This window comes from Alternaria metachromatica, assembly GCF_023757995.1.
Source record: "Alternaria metachromatica strain BMP 0045 chromosome Unknown scaffold_4, whole genome shotgun sequence".
NCBI classification, from domain to species: domain Eukaryota; kingdom Fungi; phylum Ascomycota; class Dothideomycetes; order Pleosporales; family Pleosporaceae; genus Alternaria; species Alternaria metachromatica.
In genome coordinates, this window is record NW_026055495.1 from 1,764,042 (window position 1) to 1,784,339 (window position 20,298).

Genomic DNA, 20,298 nt, shown 5'->3' on the forward strand with positions numbered 1-20,298 from the left:
CATCGCCGAGCTCATTAGGCATATACACATCTATCGCGCACTATATCTATCATGTTCTCTGAATGTAAGTGGACCTGGTGCCTTATCGGGTACATGTGACAGATCCGCCGCCTGTGTCTTGAGCAGCTTATGGACTCGCGTGACTGACGTGCGTGCTCCCCAGATGCATCCAAGTTCCTCTCCCAGTCTCAGTCGCGGCTGTCACTGGGCCAGCCCGAGCCGACTTCAACCCGCAACGCCCCCGACAGGCAGCGCCCGTCCTCGCGCGCCTCCCAAGCTTACCTCCAGCGTCGCAACATGCCCAACCCATACAACTCGCAGGCCATGAGCCGCTTTGCCTTCGCTTCACGAACATCCAACGCGCCCGCGCCACTCTTCTACTCCGCCACCGATGACTTTCGCGAGGAGGACGACCATGCCGAGCACGACAGGGACCTAGCAGACCAATACGCGCTGCAACGCTCGCGGCGGCAGTTTGGCGCAAGTAATCTATCCGAGTCATCTGAGGTCGATGATGAACATGGCCAACGATCCGATCATACGATAGGTGCGGACAGGGACGAGAATGAAGCTCCCGGGTACGGTCTGGGGAGAGGGATTAAGAGCTCCTGGAAGGGCGACAAGCCAGCTCGCGGAAGATCGACCGTTATCAACAACCCAGAAGACGAGGAAAGAGAGTCAAGTGTGCCGCTCTCTGAGACTACAGATCGCAGCAGCAGGGGGAGAGGTCACCTCGTAGATGTGGAGCTTGATTCCACAGATCGGGGGAGTATAGAAGAGTTGGACCGAGACGAGCTCCTGGGTCACCAGGACGAACCACCGCCACCCTTCCAACAGTTTCGCAACATGCCGAGGCCGAAGCGCGGTCGCAGCCCACTACGAAACACCCTACCGATACCACAGGAAACAGACGAAGACACTCTGCTCGAACACCCGCGCCCAGTAAGTCCGGATCGCCAGACTGTCCCCGACGACGTACCAGAGAACCCGACATCAGCGCCACGACACAACTTCTTTTGGGCTGAGCTCTTCATAATCGTGCAGTGTGCCATCTTTGGCACATGGATCATCTCTTTTCTCCAAGAGTCGCCACCGAACAAGAAGAACCCACTGGGCGACACGATATATACTGTCCTGCATTCGTCGTTCCACCTCATTGGTGTGTACACACTGGTTTCGGTCATCGTCGGAGTCCTATGGCTATCGTTACTTCGGTCCTTCGCTCGGCCCTTGGTGCAATTAATGTTACTGGCGGTACCAGTGATATCGTTTTCCTTCTTTGTATACCCTTTCGCGTCAAGCTTCAAAGGGTCATGGCATGGCGATAGCGTACAAGACCGGCTGATGCGCTGGCTTTCGTTTGGGCCCCTGTGCTTCGCTGGGTTCTGGGTGTACACCATCTTCAAGGCACGACATTCTTTAGACAAAGCTACAGGCATGTTGGAGTTCTCAAGTGAGATCCTGAGAGCGCAATTCCCACTGCTACTCGTGGGTATTGCAACACTAGCTGCTGTGATACTCTGGGCGTGGATATGGATCCTCATGTTCACACGTCTATTCCTTGGCGGCCATTTTGCTAGCAACAAGTCCCGATGGATCATCGATGCTAGTACGTGGTGGCTTGGTGTTGTGTTCTTCTTGGACTTTTTCTGGGGTTTGGCGGTCATTGCGGGTGTGCAACGCGCCACGACCGCAGCCACGGTATCTCAATGGTACTTCCACCGCAACAGCGTGCCTGCACCCGCGGCTAGAACGGTGGTCCAAGCCTCTCTCAGTCACGCGACCTACACCATGGCCGGCACGATCTGTTTGTCAACACTGATCTCACTCCTGGTCCGACTTCCCCTCATCGTACTTCCAAGGCGACTGGCAGGTATGATTGGCATGTGCGCATATTCAGTCGTGCCGACGCCCATCGCTGCATTGACGAACCCGCTTACCCTGACCTACGCCTCCATCCACGGTGTGCCTCTCAATCAAGCAGCGCGCGGTCTGTCACAGATGAACTTCATCTCCGCTGCTTCGCCAACCACAACCCTCGGCCCATCCTCATTCAAGGACCATGGCCGACCATCGATTCAGTCATACCGTCTGGCGAAGTTGCTTCTCCACGCCATCCGCTGGGTCATAACATTGTCTCTCGGTTTCGGTGGATGGGTCTCGACTGCACGCATGCTCCAAGTCGGCGGGTCTGTACCATACAAAGGCAGTTTATACGCATACGTCGTGGGTCTCATCAGCGCGGCAATCGGCTGGGGCGCTCTAGGTGCAATGGAAGGAGTTCTTGGGGGTATCCTGGACGCAGTGCTTGTGTGCTGGGGTAGTGAAGTAGGAAGCGACGGGCAAGGAGAGGCTCGGTACTGTGTTGACGCCGGACGGTTGTTCGGCAATGAGGTCACTGGCCAAGGTCGAGGAAGATACGAAGTCTAGAGCATGTTTTTTGTTTGCATCATTGGCGTTTCAGCACCAGAAGAACCTGGATAACAGATACGGTTATGGCGCTTGGGTATACCTATCGTTTATCCTTTTCAAATCGCTTTTGCTATAGGCAATAGCGCTCGTATAGTTTTATCCAACTGAGATTGTCATGCAATTCATGTGTCTACGATCATCGAGGGAGGACTTTTCCATGCGCTTACAATAGTAAGTAGGCGTAGGCGTAGACATTGGTGCACGCTGATCACGTCACGGCTGGATGCGGCACGCTAGCCGGTGACGCTCAGTCCCGGCTCAAGCACAAAGCACTCCAGGGCTCCGACTTCCCTTCAACCATCAACTTTCTATTTTTTCCTACGCTCTCTACCAGAACATACGTGGTGTGGTTTTCTATTGGACTGGTTCACTTTGTCTAATACGATGATGAAGTATCAGAACTCTTGGCGCTCGGTGCTGCACCTGTGGCAAGATGTCAAAGGGACGTTGTAGCTACATCTGGGCATGTATCAAACGTTGACATAGTACACAGTACGTTCTATGGCATTTATTCGTTAAAAAAAGCGTGTAGAGACAGAAATGAGTGGTCGTCGGAGCCGCGGCAGACTGTCGCGATGCCAGGTAACTAGAGCGGCGAACAGTAGAGCTTCTTCGTACGGGTCGGTCTACTTTTGACACCTTAATGGCGACATCAGAATTACAGTCACGCGACGATCGCTACCTATACGTATGTCGAGCCTGTGGCCTCTGCGCATGTTATGTGGAGCAGTCCCTTGGTCCCACCTTGTTGACAAAGAACTCACGTCTGTGCCGGGCACTGCGTAACACTCCGTGAACCCGAGCTGACGGACGACTTTCATCGAAGGAGCCTTACGTGGAGACGTGCAGCGGCGTATCGGAATGCTAGCCCACCTCGCTCACATCGATGAGTGTTACTCCGCTAGTAGAAATGTGTTCGATGAGTCTCACGAGCTCACTTTCCCGCTGGTTAGATCTCTCGGCGTCCCAATCGCGAGATGGTGACCGATGTAGAACCCGCAAAGACTCCCTTGGCGCGGCAGTAAGTCATCGCGGACCTCGCACAGCTCATGCTGCGGATGCTGGAAGTGGTACACTCTCCGTATGACTATGAAGACCAGTGTCATCGACAAGCATATCCGCTTCGCTCCGTCATGCGATGACTGTATTGACATGTAGTTAACATGAAGAGTCATGTTCTGGGAAGGTATAAAAGGTCTCCAGGGCGGGCAGCTTTGGACTCTACAACTCTTTCACACAGCTACTCAAGCAAATAACCAAAGTCTTTTGCACATCATCTTGTTACCTATTCCGAATCTCGAGATCAACAGTCAGACCAGAAAACGACCTCCCACCATGTCGAGTCAGGAGCGCAACCAGGAGCATGCCACGAACTGGATCGTCATGAAGCAGGACCGCCGACAAAGACTCTATGGCCCTTTCAGCAACGCAGAGGAGCATCGAAACAGTGAGGCGAAGATTTTTGCCAATACAATACTAGGAGAGTATTTCGACCCTATACCCCAGGTTGCGAAACCCCGGTTGGAAAGTCAGATGGTCGACGCTGTGAATGATCTGTTTCAAATGGCGGGAGACCCCGACTTCGAACGGCCATTTCCGAAATTGCTACCTGATTCTACTCCGGATGACATCGTATTCACAGAGCAGAAAATCACTCTCAACCAAGGATTCCAGAAGGATGCCGCGGTAGCCATTAAGAAGCTCGCGGCAGGCGAGGATATGGACGAATACCGGCCTCCAAAAGAACCAAAGGCTACATACGGAGATGGATTGAGGATCTTCTACGTCAGCGTCAGAAAAGCCGAAATGCGATGGCTTGATATCGAGCTTGACGAAGACATTGCGAAAAATCCAACCAAATTCTCATCTTTTCCATTTATAATGGGCGCGAAGGCGGCCCCCAGTAAAAGATATCTTTTGAAGGACTCGAATTGGCGCTTTGACAAGTATTTCGAACAAGGCTCATTTCCCTACGAAATAGAGGGCGGCGTCCAAGTCTTCGTAGACAAAGACAAGGCTATAGAGTATGCAGAGGCGGAGGCGGGAAAGAATGCAATTCTGAATGTGGAATCTCCGAGAAGCCTGGCCGAGGAACGAGTCGTATATGAGGTACCATCTGAAGACGAGACTGCGGGGCCCTTACGAGGCCTGCCCAAGCATTTCATGCTTTACGCAGTCACCACTGCTCGTATTAACAAAACTGGAAGAGTTCCGGAATGGTGTGCGCTCTAGGCGCACTTGCGCGTACCAATCCATTACAGTAATTACACTGCTTTTGGTAGCCTTCCACATATGGTCCTACACACTACTGTTTCGGAATTGTCTTTCCTTCACGGAGTTTTGTATTATAGTTACATCGAGAACCAGACATAGTTATCCTAATATCAATCCTGTCACTGAGAAAGCGCTTGATACAGTGCGTATCAATGGTTAAACTGCTCCGCTACTTGGTCGAAGACATGTGCTTAGGTCATCGCACTTCGTATACTAGCATTTATCTACTGAAGGATTTCATTAGTAGCAAATGAGCTCTTCTTGGAGCAAAGGTCTTGATGAGGCTGTTGAACTAGGTGGACGGTATCTTCGTGTTAGGGGCATAGTCGAGATGTGCCCCGGTATGGATACAGCAAAGCGCAACGAGCTTACCTAGATGAAGCCCTGGAGATCAGATTGAAACAGATCCGTAAAGCTATACTTGCCAGGGAACGCTGCGCAATCAGCGCTTACTGATCGTGACCACCAGGAGAGCGAACAACGCTGTTATCGATATTTGGGAGGGTGTGATAAGCCTTGAGGGTGGTCGTGAATGGGGTGGAGCGGAAGGAAGTCCAAGCTGACCTCAGGAGGCACCTATGAAAGGACGCGTGGCACAACCGGTGTCGCATTGCCACCTAAGCAGTGTCATGTATCAATGAATGAATAACGTACAAGGGCTCGATCTTTTCGCGTAGAACACAATATCTCAGGAGTAGCCGTTTGTGTAAGCGGCAAATAATATGAGGCTGGCCATCATCAGCCATCTACTTGCAAATGACGTAGTGTGCCTTAATTCGGCTAGTGCGAATACTCGCAGCTTCCGATTTAACCCTGAGCGAAGGACCGCAGCAACACCAAGACCACGAAGCTCTCAGCACCTGTCTATATACTCCCTGTTTTCACTCGTTCGCGAGAGCTTTGGCTTAGTCTTCTAAGAGAGTAAAAAACGCAAAAAGTAAACTAAATGTCTAAACAAAACGTCTTATTTAATATAAGTTATTTAGCTGCTAGTCTAATTACTAGTAATATTAAATACTAAGTTCTACTATTTTAATACTAGCTGTCTACCTATCTCTTTAGCAACAAACTAATCTTAACTAGACTTTAGCTTATAGCTTAATATACTATCTTATAGTAAGAATAAGAAGAGCTAAAAAATTAATATACGCTATCTCTACCTACGTAAGTACTAGATACTTTTACATTAATCTTCTAATTACTTAGACCTTACCTTATATTATTTATATCTCTAAGTAGGTGTTACTTATAAATATTAGTATAATATACTACTTATAACTTACTCTATATACTAGTATACTTAAAAAGATACTACTAAACTACTATAAGTATAGCTATTTTAAAGAACGCGTATAAGAAATTAGCTATTAGATACTAGAGATCTAACTAGCTTTGCGCTAGAGTTTTAGAGCTATTATAAATAATAGAGATAATATTACTATTAATAAATATAAGGTTTATTATAATAGTATTCTTAATAGTTTTAGTTTTAGAGATAAAGTCTAGATAAAAGTAGTAAGATAGAATTTTGTACTACTTATAGGTATTCTAAGACCTTACTTATAGTTATTATAACTATTTAAGTTACTACTAAACTCTAGTTGTTAACTAAATTTTCTATCTATTTTATAGTACTAGACACTACCTACCTATCTAAGAAGTAATATTATAATACTAAACTACTACTTTTAACTTAAAAAAAAATAATTAGTAATTGCATATAATTTATATGACGAACGCGCAGCAAGATAAGAGCTTGGCTTATTTTGGCTGCGCGAGAGTGCGTCAACTAGTTCGTCTCTACCTTGACGTTTTCGACGTCCCAACTACACCATGAGCGAACCAAGTTTACGAACATCACGATGCGCACTCAGGACGTCACTTCCGTCGGCGCCGGCTATGCCGACAGCTATACCGACAGCATGAACAGGACTGAGTGACACCGAGTCCACACCGCACTGCACATATTCGGTAGTGAACAGTGCGTTTCATCAGGACGTTCTGTGTGCCGCTGCCATCCAGCCATGAGAAAGCTCTACTGACAAGGCTGAAGTCAACATTCAGATCTGTTTATTCGGTCACTCCGAGGTGTGGTTCATGGCCCTGACCAATGCGTGCGTACTACCGGAAAGCGGATGCCTCGGAGGTACACAACACGGTCCCGTCATGAGGACAAAGAAAACATGTCTGTGCCTGACAGCGATATGACACATCTGCTGAGTCGAATGGACACGATGAGTAATGAGCGAACCCCAGGTGGATCTTGTGCAATATACGTTGGAGTTTCCGTGAACTGGGCTTACATCGTGGACTCATCTTCATCGACTAGGCAGCTGCTTCAGCCCTGGAAGATAGCGTTCGAGAGCGCTATACACAGCGATGGCCACTGCAAAACCTACATGATGCTCTACGCTTCGTGCAACGTACCTGCGGATGACTGTGAGTCGCGATATCTAATTGAGCCGATATCCGTCATAACATGACTCCATTGCATGATCCACCAGCCACTCTGAGCGGACTCAGAGTTCTGGAAAAGTATAAAAGGCGTTGCAATTTCAGTAAGTGAAGCCCATCACGGCTCTATCACACCCCTACCGCAGACCACATTACAACATACTGCTTTATTATCACTTATCACAGTAATCTTGCAAACGAAGATTATCCTTAGATCTATCAGTTATACCCCCGAGATGTCAATTCCTGAAGTACTGCAAAAAAGCTCCAACAACTGGGTTGTTACCGAACTCGTGGGTCTACCAGGTACCAGAGTCATCCACGGGATATTCAGCAACGATCCCGATCACGCAAGTAAGGAAGCGTTACGGTTGGCTCGGCGCCTTACATCCTTCTATTACGGAGAAGAAGGTCACCGACTAGAGGCGAAAGGGGGAGCTCGATATCAGTTCCAGAAACGCGTCTCAGATCTCTGGAAACCCATATTTCGAAGCGATGGTTGGGTGACTACACTTGACCTCACGGTTGACCCTTGCACCGACGAGAAAAGTGCGGGAAATTAACTTCGACTTACCTTGAAGCTCGACGTTCAAAAGGACACCGCGGCCGCGCTGAGTGCTTTGCTCCGGAACGAGGAGATTAGCGAATGGTGGAATAAAGAGCGTAACGCCTTAGACCTCTATGTTGTTTGTTCAAGAACGATATCGCAAGAACGGGTCAAATCTCTCTTCCAGCATCTCTCAGAACCGTCCGACGGAGCCGCCCGAGAGACTCGAATGAAGTGTTATAGCGCGATGAAGTTCAACGAGCTGGACATCCCTGGTGGAATTACGACTTACTTGACCAAGGAGGAGGCCTTTAAGCACGCGAAAGAGTTCATACCTGAGGGTCTAAGCTTTAATGTCGACCCCAATCAGTTGGGAATCACACAAAACAGGGTGGTCTGTGAGATTGCACCGAGTGAGGGATCAAATGATTTGTACACTGTGATCACTATTGATTGGAGGCTCCATGGCAAAGAAGCTATGGTTGGAACCTGGACATCTTAGGGCACTGAGGCGATGTGCGTCCCATATGTATGATGGAGATATACTTGGGGTACCACCATGTATACATGTAGGGTCTCCTTCAATCTTCAATTGGCGGGTAGTGTAATGGATCTAAATGAATGAACGACTGGCATATGTTTTCAGAGCAAAGTGCTAACTGCGCTTCCAACGCATGCAAACTCCCCGCTGATTAGGACTTCTACCTCGCATAATTTGCGTATGCTTTAGTTCGCAAAGGTCGCGTAAACGTCCCCATATGCAGTGTATGTGGGATACAACATTTGCTGCTACTCAACATTAGCATGACCGATGGCTAGAAAGAAGAAGCGTTACCATTGAGTTTGAGGGACCAAGAGGTGCTCGTGTTAATCCTTGGATTAGATTAAGGCACGAAGCCTCCATCATAATGTCGAGGCTCTACATGATCATGCAAGGAGTAGCATATCCCCTTTCCCATTCTATTCTGTTTGAGATGTTATCGAATCATTTTCGCGCTGTGATGTGTGCCGAGGTACCGTGAGCTCCATTGCCACCATTAGTATATCGTAAACTGGTAAAGCATACGACAGCTTAGGATCAGAACTGTATTACTTCGACTTTCAGCTCGTCCTTACAGTCCATGTATGACTAACAGGCTGCTGTTAGTCACTGTGCATGACTCAAAGGTGCTGCGGTATAAAAGCAGAACTCCGTCTCTCTCGGTTCGTACGCATACCAAGATTCCCTCTATAATACGTACCTTCCTTGAACCCATCATACTCAGATACTGCTGCGCTACAAAGCCTCGCCCATATAACTTGCCATGTCCGGTTCCTCGGAGCATACCTAGGTATATGCTAAGTACCTACCTAGGTATTTCAGCAACGTACGGTGCTTTGCGAAGCTTGTTACGACTACCCTAAACTCTTTCTTAGTCATACATGGCAAACTGACACAGCGGCCGGGAAAGATCTGTGCGCTGTGAAAGGTATCATAGAGGCCCGTGTGTGCGTTGGTTCGTGACTGTCGAGGTTGAGTCATTGCTTCAACCACTTCACTTATAAATACCCTACGGAATTCGTTTCCAAAACTTTGAACTTGTATCTATCACACATATAAGCCCAAGGTCAACAAGCTTCATACCACCACAGAACTAGTACAGTCTTCGCGTAAAATGGCCGTCAACAAAGACCTCAACCCAGACAAGGACCTCGTTTACTTAGAAGTAACCTACACCACGAAGATCGATCTAATCGGGCCTTACTTGATCACCGACCACGGCCTCGATGCGGCACGGAAGCGCCTCTTCAAACTCTGCAAACTGAACATCGAAGGCACGAACGAAATCCTACTTGCACAGATCAGAGATGACATTAATAAATTGGAATATAACCTACAAGCTCTCAACAAGGGCCTGACTTTCAACGACGATCAACACCGCGTACTTGGTACGGTCAACAGCTTGTTGTCGTCCAGCGCTGAAGTTGTGGAACGCATCCGGGAAGGGAAAGAAAAAGGAGAGAAAGCAGATTTATACACTGTTTACTCGTGCAGCATGCACAAAAAGGATTTGATGGATTGGCAAGAATGCTTCGCACCATACAAAAAGGCCGAAGACGTGCTCATTTGGCCTTGCAAGCAGGAATCGAATGGTGTTGAAACTCGGTTGAGCGAAATTGGTGCCCAGACAGAGTCATTGTTGACAGCACGCGGCGAAATGCGGAAGCTAAGCCAAGCCGAGACAGACACAGGGAAATGGCTCAACGCCTATGAGAATACGCGACAGGTCATGATAGTTTTGAGGGTTGTCGCGAACGATGCCAAGGGATAGTTGGAAATGTTCATATTGAAGTCGAATGATAAAGCCTTTGAGTCAGCGAAGCTGTGTCATGCTGAAATGACTGCGAGAATGACACAAGCCATGACTACAAGGACTGTAACTCATGCCTAGTGACTCACTTCTTTGGTATATAAATCGAGAAGCAGAGGCTTCTCCAACCCTCACACCGACGTCGAACGTTCATACTATTATCAATATCACTATAAATATCAGTACCACGCCATAAGAGCAACGCTCAAGTCCAACGAAGCATCGCCAGATTGCACCTCCGCCATGGCCGATAACCCCGAAGCCGTGTACCACTGGGTTATGTTCTATGGTTCCAAGAACGACGGCGAGGAGCCCAACAGCAACTATGGCGCCGCGTTTGGCGGAATGTTTGGGAACTCGAATTCAGAACTGGAGTCCCTCGAACAAACTCTTCGTGCGTTCTGTGAAGAGAAAGGCCTTTCACCCAAGACCGAGATAGCAGATTTCGTGGACGAAGTCTTAATACCGTGCAATCCTGGAAACAAGTCTTACCTTGACGACGTAGAAGACAAACCACTCTTGGAGGTTCTGAAGCTAGCGCATTCTTGGGTAGCGGATGTACTGGAACAACAGACCTCTGACAAACTCTATATGGTCAGGACGATAAAGTTTGACAAAGATGGGACAGAGCCACAGGAGCGACATGAGCCACGGAAATTTCCCACCCGAACAAGCAAACGATTGAAGTTGGTAGCACCTAGGATAACTCCCGGCGACACGCTCTTCGACCTCGGGTGGAGACTGGGCACACGCGTGTATCCAGAAGAAATCAATAAATATATACAGGGAGAGCGAAAGAGACTGAAATCATACGACCAAAAAGAGCTGTGCAATCAAGATGAACTTTGGCTCCTTGCCTTCGTTAAGGGGAAGATCTTGAAGCGAATTATCGTTATGACAGAGTGGAGTCGCGACAAGAGTACCAGCAAATGGATACAGACAGACATAACGGAGATAATAAATGGTCATATTGATGAAGATATTGCGCGCAACGGACCCGACGATGAGTCGTCGGAAGAATCATCGTCGGGAGAGTTATTACCAGAAGAACCATCGCTGAAAGACTTATCGCTGGAAGACTCGTCGCTGAAAGACTTGTCGCGGGAAGACTCGTCGCGGGAAGATTCATCGCCGAGAAACTGATGGTTGGAAGACTGATGGATGGCGGACAACACTATTTCTTTGTGTCGATGTTTTACAGCGAAGTAGGGCTGACGAGCCAAAGGTGTAATGTAATGCAGAAGCTTAGGTAGTTACTAGTTGCCTTTATAGATAAGCAATAAAAATCGAGGAATAATCACTATGAGCTAGTTCTAAGAGGACGGAGGTGCTATGGGTGATGCTGCTTAAGAGGCCAGCATGTCTGCGTCATGGCTCGGTTGGTGGCTAGCGCGAGTCGATGCGTAGTGAAGCGGGACCCGATCAACACGGCTACTGCAGCCCAAACACGACTCGGCGCAGCGAACAAGCAACACCAAAGCACCCCGGGCTCCATGGAGTGCCCTGCCCGCCAACATGTCCTCCCGCAACGTGCCCACGATGAAGTCGCTGTCCGGCGCTGATCGCCGCTCCGTCAATGCCAACTACACGTCGACTGCGCGACCCCGCGTCGCTTCTGGAGAGGAACTCGACCGCCGTAGCTCCACCACCGCAGCGTCACATGCCAGAAAACAGTCAGCACCCATGCGCGCGACAGGCGCCACCTCGGGGGAGCGTCGCGTCGAGAAGAAGGAGGTGCGCGAGCGGGAGACGGAGATCAGGCGAACAAAGAGCCCGTTGAAGCATGCCAGTGAAAGCAGGGCGAATGCGCGAAGCCGCTCAGAGAAACTCCCGCGCGACGTCGACCGACCCTCACGCAGCGCCGCCTCGCAAAAGTCTATCCCCGAAGAGCCCCAGATGCCGTGGGAACCGCAGGCTTCTTTGATACCGCACACGACCGCCCCGCTGGCGACGCGCATCTCGATACCTCCGCTCGCATCCACCGCGCCTATATCGCTGCAGCCCACACCGCTCGCAAAACTATCGCTAGAAGCACAAGAGAAGGCTATATTGGAGGATCTGTTGTTTGTGTTCATGGGATTTGAGGGACAGTACATTCGATTCGGCGATGGCTATAATCCCCACGAAGAGAAGGAACGTCTGGTAGGGCCACAGTTCCGCCTGATGCCCGGCCTGGACCCTAGTCTGAGGGATCTGACCAAGTCGATGCTCAAGACTGCCACACATTACATTGCTGTCGAGACATGCGTCGAGGTGCTCAGTCGGGAAGAGTACGGTGCCGTGAACCATGCGTTGTGCGCGGCTGTACGACGGTTGCTCAAGGACTACCTCATACTCGTTGCCCAACTCGAGCACCAGCTGCTGACGAACGAGTCCTTCACTCTGCACGTCTTGAGTCTGCATACCAAGCAGACTAGCCACATGCTCTTCCAGCTCTACACCACCGGGATCGAGCTGCTGAAAGCTAACGGCATCCTGGAAGACGAGAAAGACGAAGACTCGGCCGATGATGACAGCAACGACTTCGAAAACATCTTGGAGTCGTTACGTGAAGGAGGAAACGCCGCCAAGAAGCTCTGCAAAGGTGGAAGCGTGCTCGGACTCATCACCAAGCGGCTATCGTCCATGTCGGGAGATCCAGCGGCTCGCGCACTACTGACCACACTACTACGAGAAGCTAGCAGACCGTATATGGCTATGTTGAACGAGTGGCTACATCACGGCGGCATCAAGGACCCGCACTCTGAGTTCCTGATCAAAGAGCAGAGAAGCATCAAGCGAGAAAGATTAGACCAGGATTACACAGACGAGTACTGGGAGAAGCGATACACGATACGCGATGCGCTCGTGCCTCCGCAGCTTGAAGCCGTCAAAGACAAGGTGCTCCTGGCAGGAAAATACCTCAACGTTGTAAGGGAGTGCGGAGGCGTCGACGTTAGTAAAGTCGTCCAAGACGCGCCTACCAGCTTCGACGATCCACGCTTCCTAGACAATGTCAACTCCTCATACGCATACGCAAACTCATCGCTCCTCAACCTACTTCTCACGACACACCAACTGCCGGCACGGTTACGTTCACTAAAGCACTACTTTTTCCTCGATCGCTCCGACTTCTTCACCTACTTCCTCGAGATGAGCGAGCTTGAGCTCAAGAAACCAGCAAAGCATGTTAACGTCGGCAAGCTGCAGTCGCTGTTGGATCTCGCCACTCGACATGCTGGATCAGTTGCTGTGGAGGACCCATACAAGGAGGACATCAAGGTCCAAATTAATGATACTGGACTTACGAACTGGCTCATGAAGATTGTCAACGTTCAGGGTCTTGATCAAGATGCTGCCACCGCTACACTGTCGAATTACACACCTGCGAACTCAGCGCCGATCACCGACGACACAAACATCACTGGATACCAAGCGCTAGTCTTTGACTACGCCATGCCTTTCCCACTGTCATTGGTGGTTAGCAGAGTCACACTCACTCGTTACCAACTACTTTTCCGATACCTACTGAGTTTGAAGCACCTCGAAACCGATCTAGCCAAATGCTGGGGTGAACAGGGCAAGAACGCCGCCTGGAAACACCGATCCAAAAACCCGCGTATCGAACAGTGGAAACGCCGAGCGTGGACACTGCGAGCACGCATGCTGGTCTTCGTCCAACAACTTACCTACTACTGCACATCCGAGGTGATTGAGCCCAACTGGGCATCTTTGATGTCGCGGATAAGCGAGGAGAAGAAGCAGGATGCAAGGGCCAAGGGCAAGGCAACGGAGGATGAGAGCGGTGGGCCTCAAGTGAAGCGCACCGTGGATGAGCTGATGCAAGACCATGTTGACTTCCTTGCAACTTGCTTGAAGGAATGCATGCTTACTAACAGTAAGCTGCTTCGAGTAAGTCAAACCACACTTTTACAGCCTGTGCGGCTGCTAATTACCCTCAGATCAACAACAAAATCATGTCAACATGCAGCATGTTCGCATCCTTCACCTACTCTCTCTCCCGCTACCTCGTCACCGGCGATCCCGACCTAGTCGCCCAAGTCAATGCCTCTTTCGCTCCTCCTCCCACCAAGAACCCCAAGAACCCCGCTGCTACACTAGTCGCCTCTACCCATCGACCCACAACGCAGTTCGTATACGACCCCCAGCGCGTCGACAAAATGTTCGACATGCTAGCCAAGTACGAGGAGAACTTCACCCGGCATCTTAAGATCCTGCTGGATACACTGAACTACCTCGCTGCCACCGAGACAGTAGTCTTCTTGAGTCTTTGTGCGAGATTGACGAGTGCTGGAGAGGGTTTGAGTGGCTTCCAGGTACCCATGGGTATGGAGGGTATTGCTTAGTAGGCTTCGGCCTTGTGGGCATCAGGCGTTGTTTCATGCATTGCATTATTCTGGGTTATTGGTATGGGTTATGGATTCAGTCTGCGAGGCGCCAAGCGAGCGATACCATAGTTGTTTGGAATGAGACGCAACGAATTACGGCCATAAGGTTCTTCAGTCTTGATAAGTGCGGCATCACATGGCATGTTTGGTGTATGAACGAGGCATTTGCTTATATTCGAAGTAATTGGCACTGCCTACTTTACATGGACGCTTCTAGTACGTCTTGAATGGGCACCCCTTATCAGCGCTCGAACTTTTAGTCTTCTCCTTGACCAACTTGCAAGTAAATTCCATCAACTGCTCGCCCAGCTTCTCGTTGTTCGCTAAGTCACTACCCGGCTCCCGTATCGCAGGTGGGCAGATGTACTCGCCAGTACCCTCTGTCTTAGTCGCCGCATACATGGTGCTTACGCAACCCTCAAACTGCGTCTTCTTGAACGGCGCCATACCAACGCTCATCGCGTAGCCGCCCAACGGGTAGGGCTCGTGAATCATGTCGACCGACTGCCGTGTCTCGACGAAACCGGGGTGTGTGGCGTTGGACAAGATGTTGGGGTGCGAAGTAGAGAGATGACGAGACAGGTAGCGTGCGTATAGGATGGAAGCGAGCTTTGTGCGGCCGTATTGTCCCATAGCGCCGAGGTCTTGGTTGAGTTCCTCGAGAGACTCAAACTTGACGTCCTTGGGTGCGCTCTCGTGCGCGTTGGATCCAAGCTGTACAAGGCGGACCTTGTTGCCCTTGTCTGCTGTGGACTTGATCAAAGGCAGCAGGTGGGAGGTCAGGACTACATGACCCATGTGGTTGATAGCCATGTGTAGATCGACACCGTTCTTGGCGAGTTGGTATGTCATGATACCTCTCGCAGCGTTGTTGATCAGGATATCGATCCGGTCTGTCTTCTTGGCAATCTCGAAAGCGACTTTGCCAGTAGCTTCCCAGTCCGAGAGATCGCACTTCATCCATTCGACTCTGCTGGCCTTGTCCTCGCCCATCTCTTCCTTGATGGCTTTGAGTGCATCGTCGATGATGTCTTCGCTCATGGAGATGATGAAGAGCTTCTTGATGTTGTGTGAGAGAAGGGTGTGTGTGCATCCGTAACCAATTCCTTCTGAGCCACCAGTTACAACGGCGACCTTACCGCTGAGATCTGGCACTTCCTCAAGTGAGAATCGCTGGTCCTCGGGCGCGAGATCATGGGCGCCAGAGACGACCTTGCCGAGGTTCTCGGCAATGGCGTTCTTTACTGACTGCATAGTGGAGGAGGTTTCGACTGGGCCTTTGAAGCGGTCGTTATTGTTCGGGGGAGTTGACGAATAAGCTCTGGAAGTAGTAGAAGTGATCCTGGCAGCGGGCACGCGTGGTAAAGATGATGTAGATATAAAAGATGACTTGCAGCAACGCAGGGAGACGGCACCTCTAAATAACTTAGTAGACTGCATGGTTACAGCATGTGTCACAGGACAGCAGCAACCATCGTATTAGCACAAGATCTGAGGTCATGGTATACTGTGACGAGCCGCCTTCCGCGGAGCGAAAGCAGCCAATGCCATTTTGTCTTGATGTCAGCACTTTTTCCTTTTGGCGCGTTCCTGGATGCTGTGGAGCGCGCATCGGGAGCGGATCGTTGATGATCTCGTCATGACGCGTTGATGGACGCCTGCATGGCCTGCGTGTTGGCGAGGCTGGAGGTCTGGAACTATGACGTGTTGGGCATAGTGGGGCGGCTGTTATCGATAACGGCGCGACTTCCGAGGTCAGCTTCACGCGACGTTGGTGGTCCCCTAATCGGATGGACGAGAGCATCGTCGCTACCCTCATCCACGACACTATGGTAGGAACGCTCAACGGATACAGGGATCTCAGGTATGTATATATTCCATTGGAGTAAGTGCGTCCGCGGAAAGACAGCAAACGCGATAGCTCCTTCTCAACACCGCAAGCTGTGTAGTGAATGCGAGCGATTGGAAAGCGACACAAACCCAAACATTACTGCGGATTACCAAAACCCCAATATCACCGTTTCATTGCTGTCAGCTGCAAACCTTCACCGACCGAACAATGTTCAAAGCAAGACCGGAAAAGAGCACTAACATGCGGCAGAGTGCGATTTCACATTATCTTCACCCAGACCGGGCCGCCATGATCTCATCAGCAGACCAATCCGCCTCAGCTGCGCGTGAGCAGAACGCCGCCAACCCACCGGTATTCGAAAAGCCACTCACGAGTACCACGCCTCTCCCGCCCGATGTGGCAGCCGCTCGCAAAGCTCGCATGAATGCCGACTTGATCGGTGCCTTCAAGAGCACCTGTCCGCCCGGCACAACCCCCCACATAACAGGTGTCGGATTGTATACACACGTTGAAGGCGCACCACCCCAGTCGCCCATGTACCCCGACGAGAACCCGCAGCCACAACCCGAATTCTTCCCTATTCGCATACCAGAGAGTCGAGGCAACGAGAGCTCACAACCGGACGAAGAGGTTCAGAAGTTATGGAACGAACTCGAGCTTGCCGTGGAAACGGAAGAAGAGTTGATTGCTACAACCGAACTTGGGCTTAAGGAACTCAGGAAGCGGTATCGTGCTCTTCCTCCGCCTAAGAACTCGCGGTCGCCGGTACAGCGCGGTCAGCAGCAGCCGGATGTATCACAGGGGGACATAGCAGTTCAAGGTGGTACATCAACGAGCGCGGGAAGCATGAGCGCTCCCAGCGCGCCCACCAAACCGCGCGGCCAGTCGCTAGCTAGCGTCATGTCTACTCTTGCGGTAGGAAATGAGAGTGCGGGCAAAGGAGGTGCAGAGGTGGAGCGAGGTAGAACGACAACCACTACATCTACTACGGGCTTCTACGCTCCCGATCCACGCAGACAGGGACGATGAGGGCGCGATAGGATGATGTCAACTCCACCACAAAGCACACGGGATCATAACCGAAACTGGCTATCAGACTGACATTCTTCTTGGTCTGCCCTGATTTCGCCTGTACCGTTAGTTTCAGTCTATCATGGTTCTGACGCGCTGGACTCCGAGGCTGTGTGTATGTTAAACCCATCACATTGATGCTCTCATGCTTCCAAGCTAGACAAATCCTTCATATACATGATTGAAATGCGAAAGCATTATACGTACCTCGCTACATATATCGCGCCAAAGACTACTCTTCCACAACTCTTCCACACCGAGCGACCTCATTCCACGGCTTATGTTACCTCTTCATAACCAACACTTACCCCATCAGGATCCACATGCGCCACACGCATACCTGTTCCATAGCTAAGAATAAACCAATTCTCATTCCCCGCCCTCAGCCCGCGTCGTATCCACGAGGCATTGCGCCTCTCATATCTGACTATGATGATGAAAAGCAGTACTATCAAAGCGACGGCTAGCGCCATCATCACAGTGAAGAAATGGTCGATGGCATTTGGTTCAAGATCGCGCGGAGTGGGGGCCATGCTGCGCGCACTTGAACCGGGATTGAACGATGTGAAAAGGGAAGAGTGAAACGATGATTTAATTGAGCACCATGTTATTCTGCCGGTGAGACATTGTGGTAGCGGTGTACTGGCAAACTGCTGTGCAGACGTGTACGTATAGTGGGACTGTAGAGGGAGGTTGGGGTTACTAGAGAGTAGGAGAGCATCGTGACAGCTCATGCCAGAATTCGGGGATGACGAAACAGTTTTCACTGGAACGACCTATACTGTCGAGTGAAAGTACGTTCATAAATCTAGTGAAAGACCTATGTTCTCTTTTCTTCCGCAGGCATTCTTTATATGTCCACCTGCAGCCAGACACATGCACTCCTCAACCCAATTTTACAATGTCCCTTCTCTGGATGCGCGCGTCATCACATGGCCTATTGAGATCAATGCTCGAACCAGCGAAGCAGCTACTGCCAAACATCGGAGCCCTTATCCTCGCCTTCTTAGTATGGCTTGAGCTCAAGACTGGAGTCGTCCTTGCCTTCTTCGCGCTTTACGATGAACATCCTCACTTCATCCACACCTTGCTTCTCGCAATCAGCATCGGAGTCGTGTATAAGCTCGCACGCTTCATCCTCCGGCTGCAAAGTACGCCAAAGCCCGCTGATCCATTCAGATCGGCGCCATACAGACACAGACGCGAAGAGACCCCCATGTTTCCACCAGGTATGGAGTTCAACCGGGTCCAGGAAAGGTGGAAGAAAGAGGGTATGGAGAAGCCATTTGTGGAGGAGCGGGCATTTGGCTCAAGTAGGCCGGATGAGGTGCCTCCAGCGCGGAGACCGCTATTCAGTGTTCCTACAAGCACTTTACCGAGGCCGCAGTCAAAGAGACCGCCAGTGAATGCGGCGTTTGGGAAGGCTGGTTGGGGTTAAGAAGATGATATAGCGACATGCGGCTGTTTCGAAGCATATCCAGGGTCCATGTAGTACACGGTGGAATTTTTGCAGATCAAGATGTCGCTATACTACTGCAATATTTGGAACTTTGGGAGGTTATCACTGAAGAGCGTTGAAAGAATGCAGTTGTTGTCACAGCAACTACGTGGCAAATCACACGTTTTCATCACATGAGACATGGACAAGAATCAAGAAACAACTGATTCACTCAATCAAGAGGACCGTGCAGTAATCACGCGCCGATACATCACAACAAACGCTCGCGGTCGCCTATAACTTCCGACCATTTGATCCTTTGAGTCCAGTCTCCCACCACTTGATCCGATCACCAAGAATTGACTGCTGCCTCATAACATCATGTCAGGCTTTCTTATCAATCAAAAGCCGCCTACTCGTCTCGAGCGCTTCGTTCAAGACACTATCGACTCATTTAAAGGTTTCTTCGCCTACCTCTTCCGTGGGAGCTGTCTGGAATACTGGATGCTTGACCCCAATGGTCAGGCCTATACACTCTTCCTGATGACGCTGCTGGGCGTCTCGACCTGGCTCCTCATCCTGAACCAAAACTCAAAGACTGTTGTAGCTTCAAAGCCCGAGCAGAACTGGGCGGAGAGCGAAGTGGCTGGAGAGATGGATATCGACGGCGAGGGATATCATGGTGATGAACACCAACCACCCACTCCGCGTCCCTCGTCTTATCCCCGCGAAGAGACACCCGTTATGCGCAAACTAGCACCTCCCGGCCACCATCCTACCAACGCGCACATCGAAGGCTCACCTTTTCGAGTGAAACAATCTCTGGGACCTCGCGTTCGCCAATTCGTACCGTCTGTCCATCAGGCTCCCTCTCCAATCAACCCCAGGCTTTCCAAAGCTTTCTCGACTAGGCCTTCTCAGCGCGATAACTTTTCGAACCTCGACAAAGATACTCCGGTAGTCAATAAGACTCTTCAGGAAACTGGTCGAGTTGATGCGGGTGACATCTTTGAGGGGCGGAAGACGCAGAGCCCTGTGGTTGCTCACTGGTCAAATGAGGGCGGCCAGCGCTATGATCGAGCGACCTTGAGGCGCGAGGTGGCTACCAAATATCTTTCGTAAGCTCGTCGCGTTCTGGGATTCATTCAGCGTACCTCGTCGCGGCTTCCCTATCCACTACTTGGTTTGTGCGCTCTGGGGCTAAGGAAGGTGGCATGCGCAGGTGAGAGAAAGTGCGATGGCGATGGAGGAAGCGAGGGCCGACGGATGGGGAAGTGTCTGCCTGCGTCATTGGTGACACAATCAACACGTGAGGGTAGATAAACAAGCGAATGTGCATCCACTCGACTCCGCAACACCTCTCCTTCTCTCTCTTTCCCTTCACCTTGATCGAGTTACAGTCTCGCAACAACAACCTGCGATGGCTGCATGCAAGTGGTGCAATGAGCCGA

At 50.5% G+C, this 20,298-nt stretch overlaps 7 protein-coding genes across 7 annotated transcripts; 6 read left to right on the plus strand and 1 right to left on the minus strand.

The window, feature by feature from the left end:
* Positions 1-297: 297 nt before the first annotated feature.
* J4E83_002907 (uncharacterized protein) lies at positions 298-2,430 on the plus strand (the record flags this gene model as incomplete). Its single annotated transcript, XM_049329848.1, has 1 exon — positions 298-2,430. The coding sequence occupies one exon, from the start codon at positions 298-300 to the stop codon at positions 2,428-2,430; it is 2,133 nt and encodes a 710-aa protein (XP_049191527.1).
* A 1,377-nt stretch (positions 2,431-3,807) lies between these two features.
* J4E83_002908 (uncharacterized protein) lies at positions 3,808-4,704 on the plus strand (the record flags this gene model as incomplete). The annotated part of the gene is made up of 1 exon (XM_049329849.1): positions 3,808-4,704. One exon carries the CDS (start codon positions 3,808-3,810, stop codon positions 4,702-4,704), a length of 897 nt encoding a protein of 298 aa, XP_049191528.1.
* Positions 4,705-9,402: 4,698 nt separating this feature from the next.
* On the plus strand, positions 9,403-10,059 carry J4E83_002909 (uncharacterized protein; the record flags this gene model as incomplete). The annotated part of the gene is made up of 1 exon (XM_049329850.1): positions 9,403-10,059. The coding sequence occupies one exon, from the start codon at positions 9,403-9,405 to the stop codon at positions 10,057-10,059; it is 657 nt and encodes a 218-aa protein (XP_049191529.1).
* Positions 10,060-10,341: 282 nt separating this feature from the next.
* J4E83_002910 (uncharacterized protein) lies at positions 10,342-11,241 on the plus strand (the record flags this gene model as incomplete). The annotated part of the gene is made up of 1 exon (XM_049329851.1): positions 10,342-11,241. One exon carries the CDS (start codon positions 10,342-10,344, stop codon positions 11,239-11,241), a length of 900 nt encoding a protein of 299 aa, XP_049191530.1.
* Positions 11,242-11,613: 372 nt separating this feature from the next.
* Positions 11,614-14,444, plus strand: J4E83_002911 (uncharacterized protein; the record flags this gene model as incomplete). The annotated part of the gene is made up of 2 exons (XM_049329852.1): positions 11,614-13,989; positions 14,040-14,444. The coding sequence occupies 2 exons, from the start codon at positions 11,614-11,616 to the stop codon at positions 14,442-14,444; spliced, it is 2,781 nt and encodes a 926-aa protein (XP_049191531.1).
* A 255-nt stretch (positions 14,445-14,699) lies between these two features.
* Positions 14,700-15,740, minus strand: J4E83_002912 (uncharacterized protein; the record flags this gene model as incomplete). Its single annotated transcript, XM_049329853.1, has 1 exon — positions 14,700-15,740. The coding sequence occupies one exon, from the start codon at positions 15,738-15,740 to the stop codon at positions 14,700-14,702; it is 1,041 nt and encodes a 346-aa protein (XP_049191532.1).
* An 886-nt stretch (positions 15,741-16,626) lies between these two features.
* Positions 16,627-17,367, plus strand: J4E83_002913 (uncharacterized protein; the record flags this gene model as incomplete). Its single annotated transcript, XM_049329854.1, has 1 exon — positions 16,627-17,367. The coding sequence occupies one exon, from the start codon at positions 16,627-16,629 to the stop codon at positions 17,365-17,367; it is 741 nt and encodes a 246-aa protein (XP_049191533.1).
* Between the last annotated feature and the right edge of the window lie 2,931 nt (positions 17,368-20,298).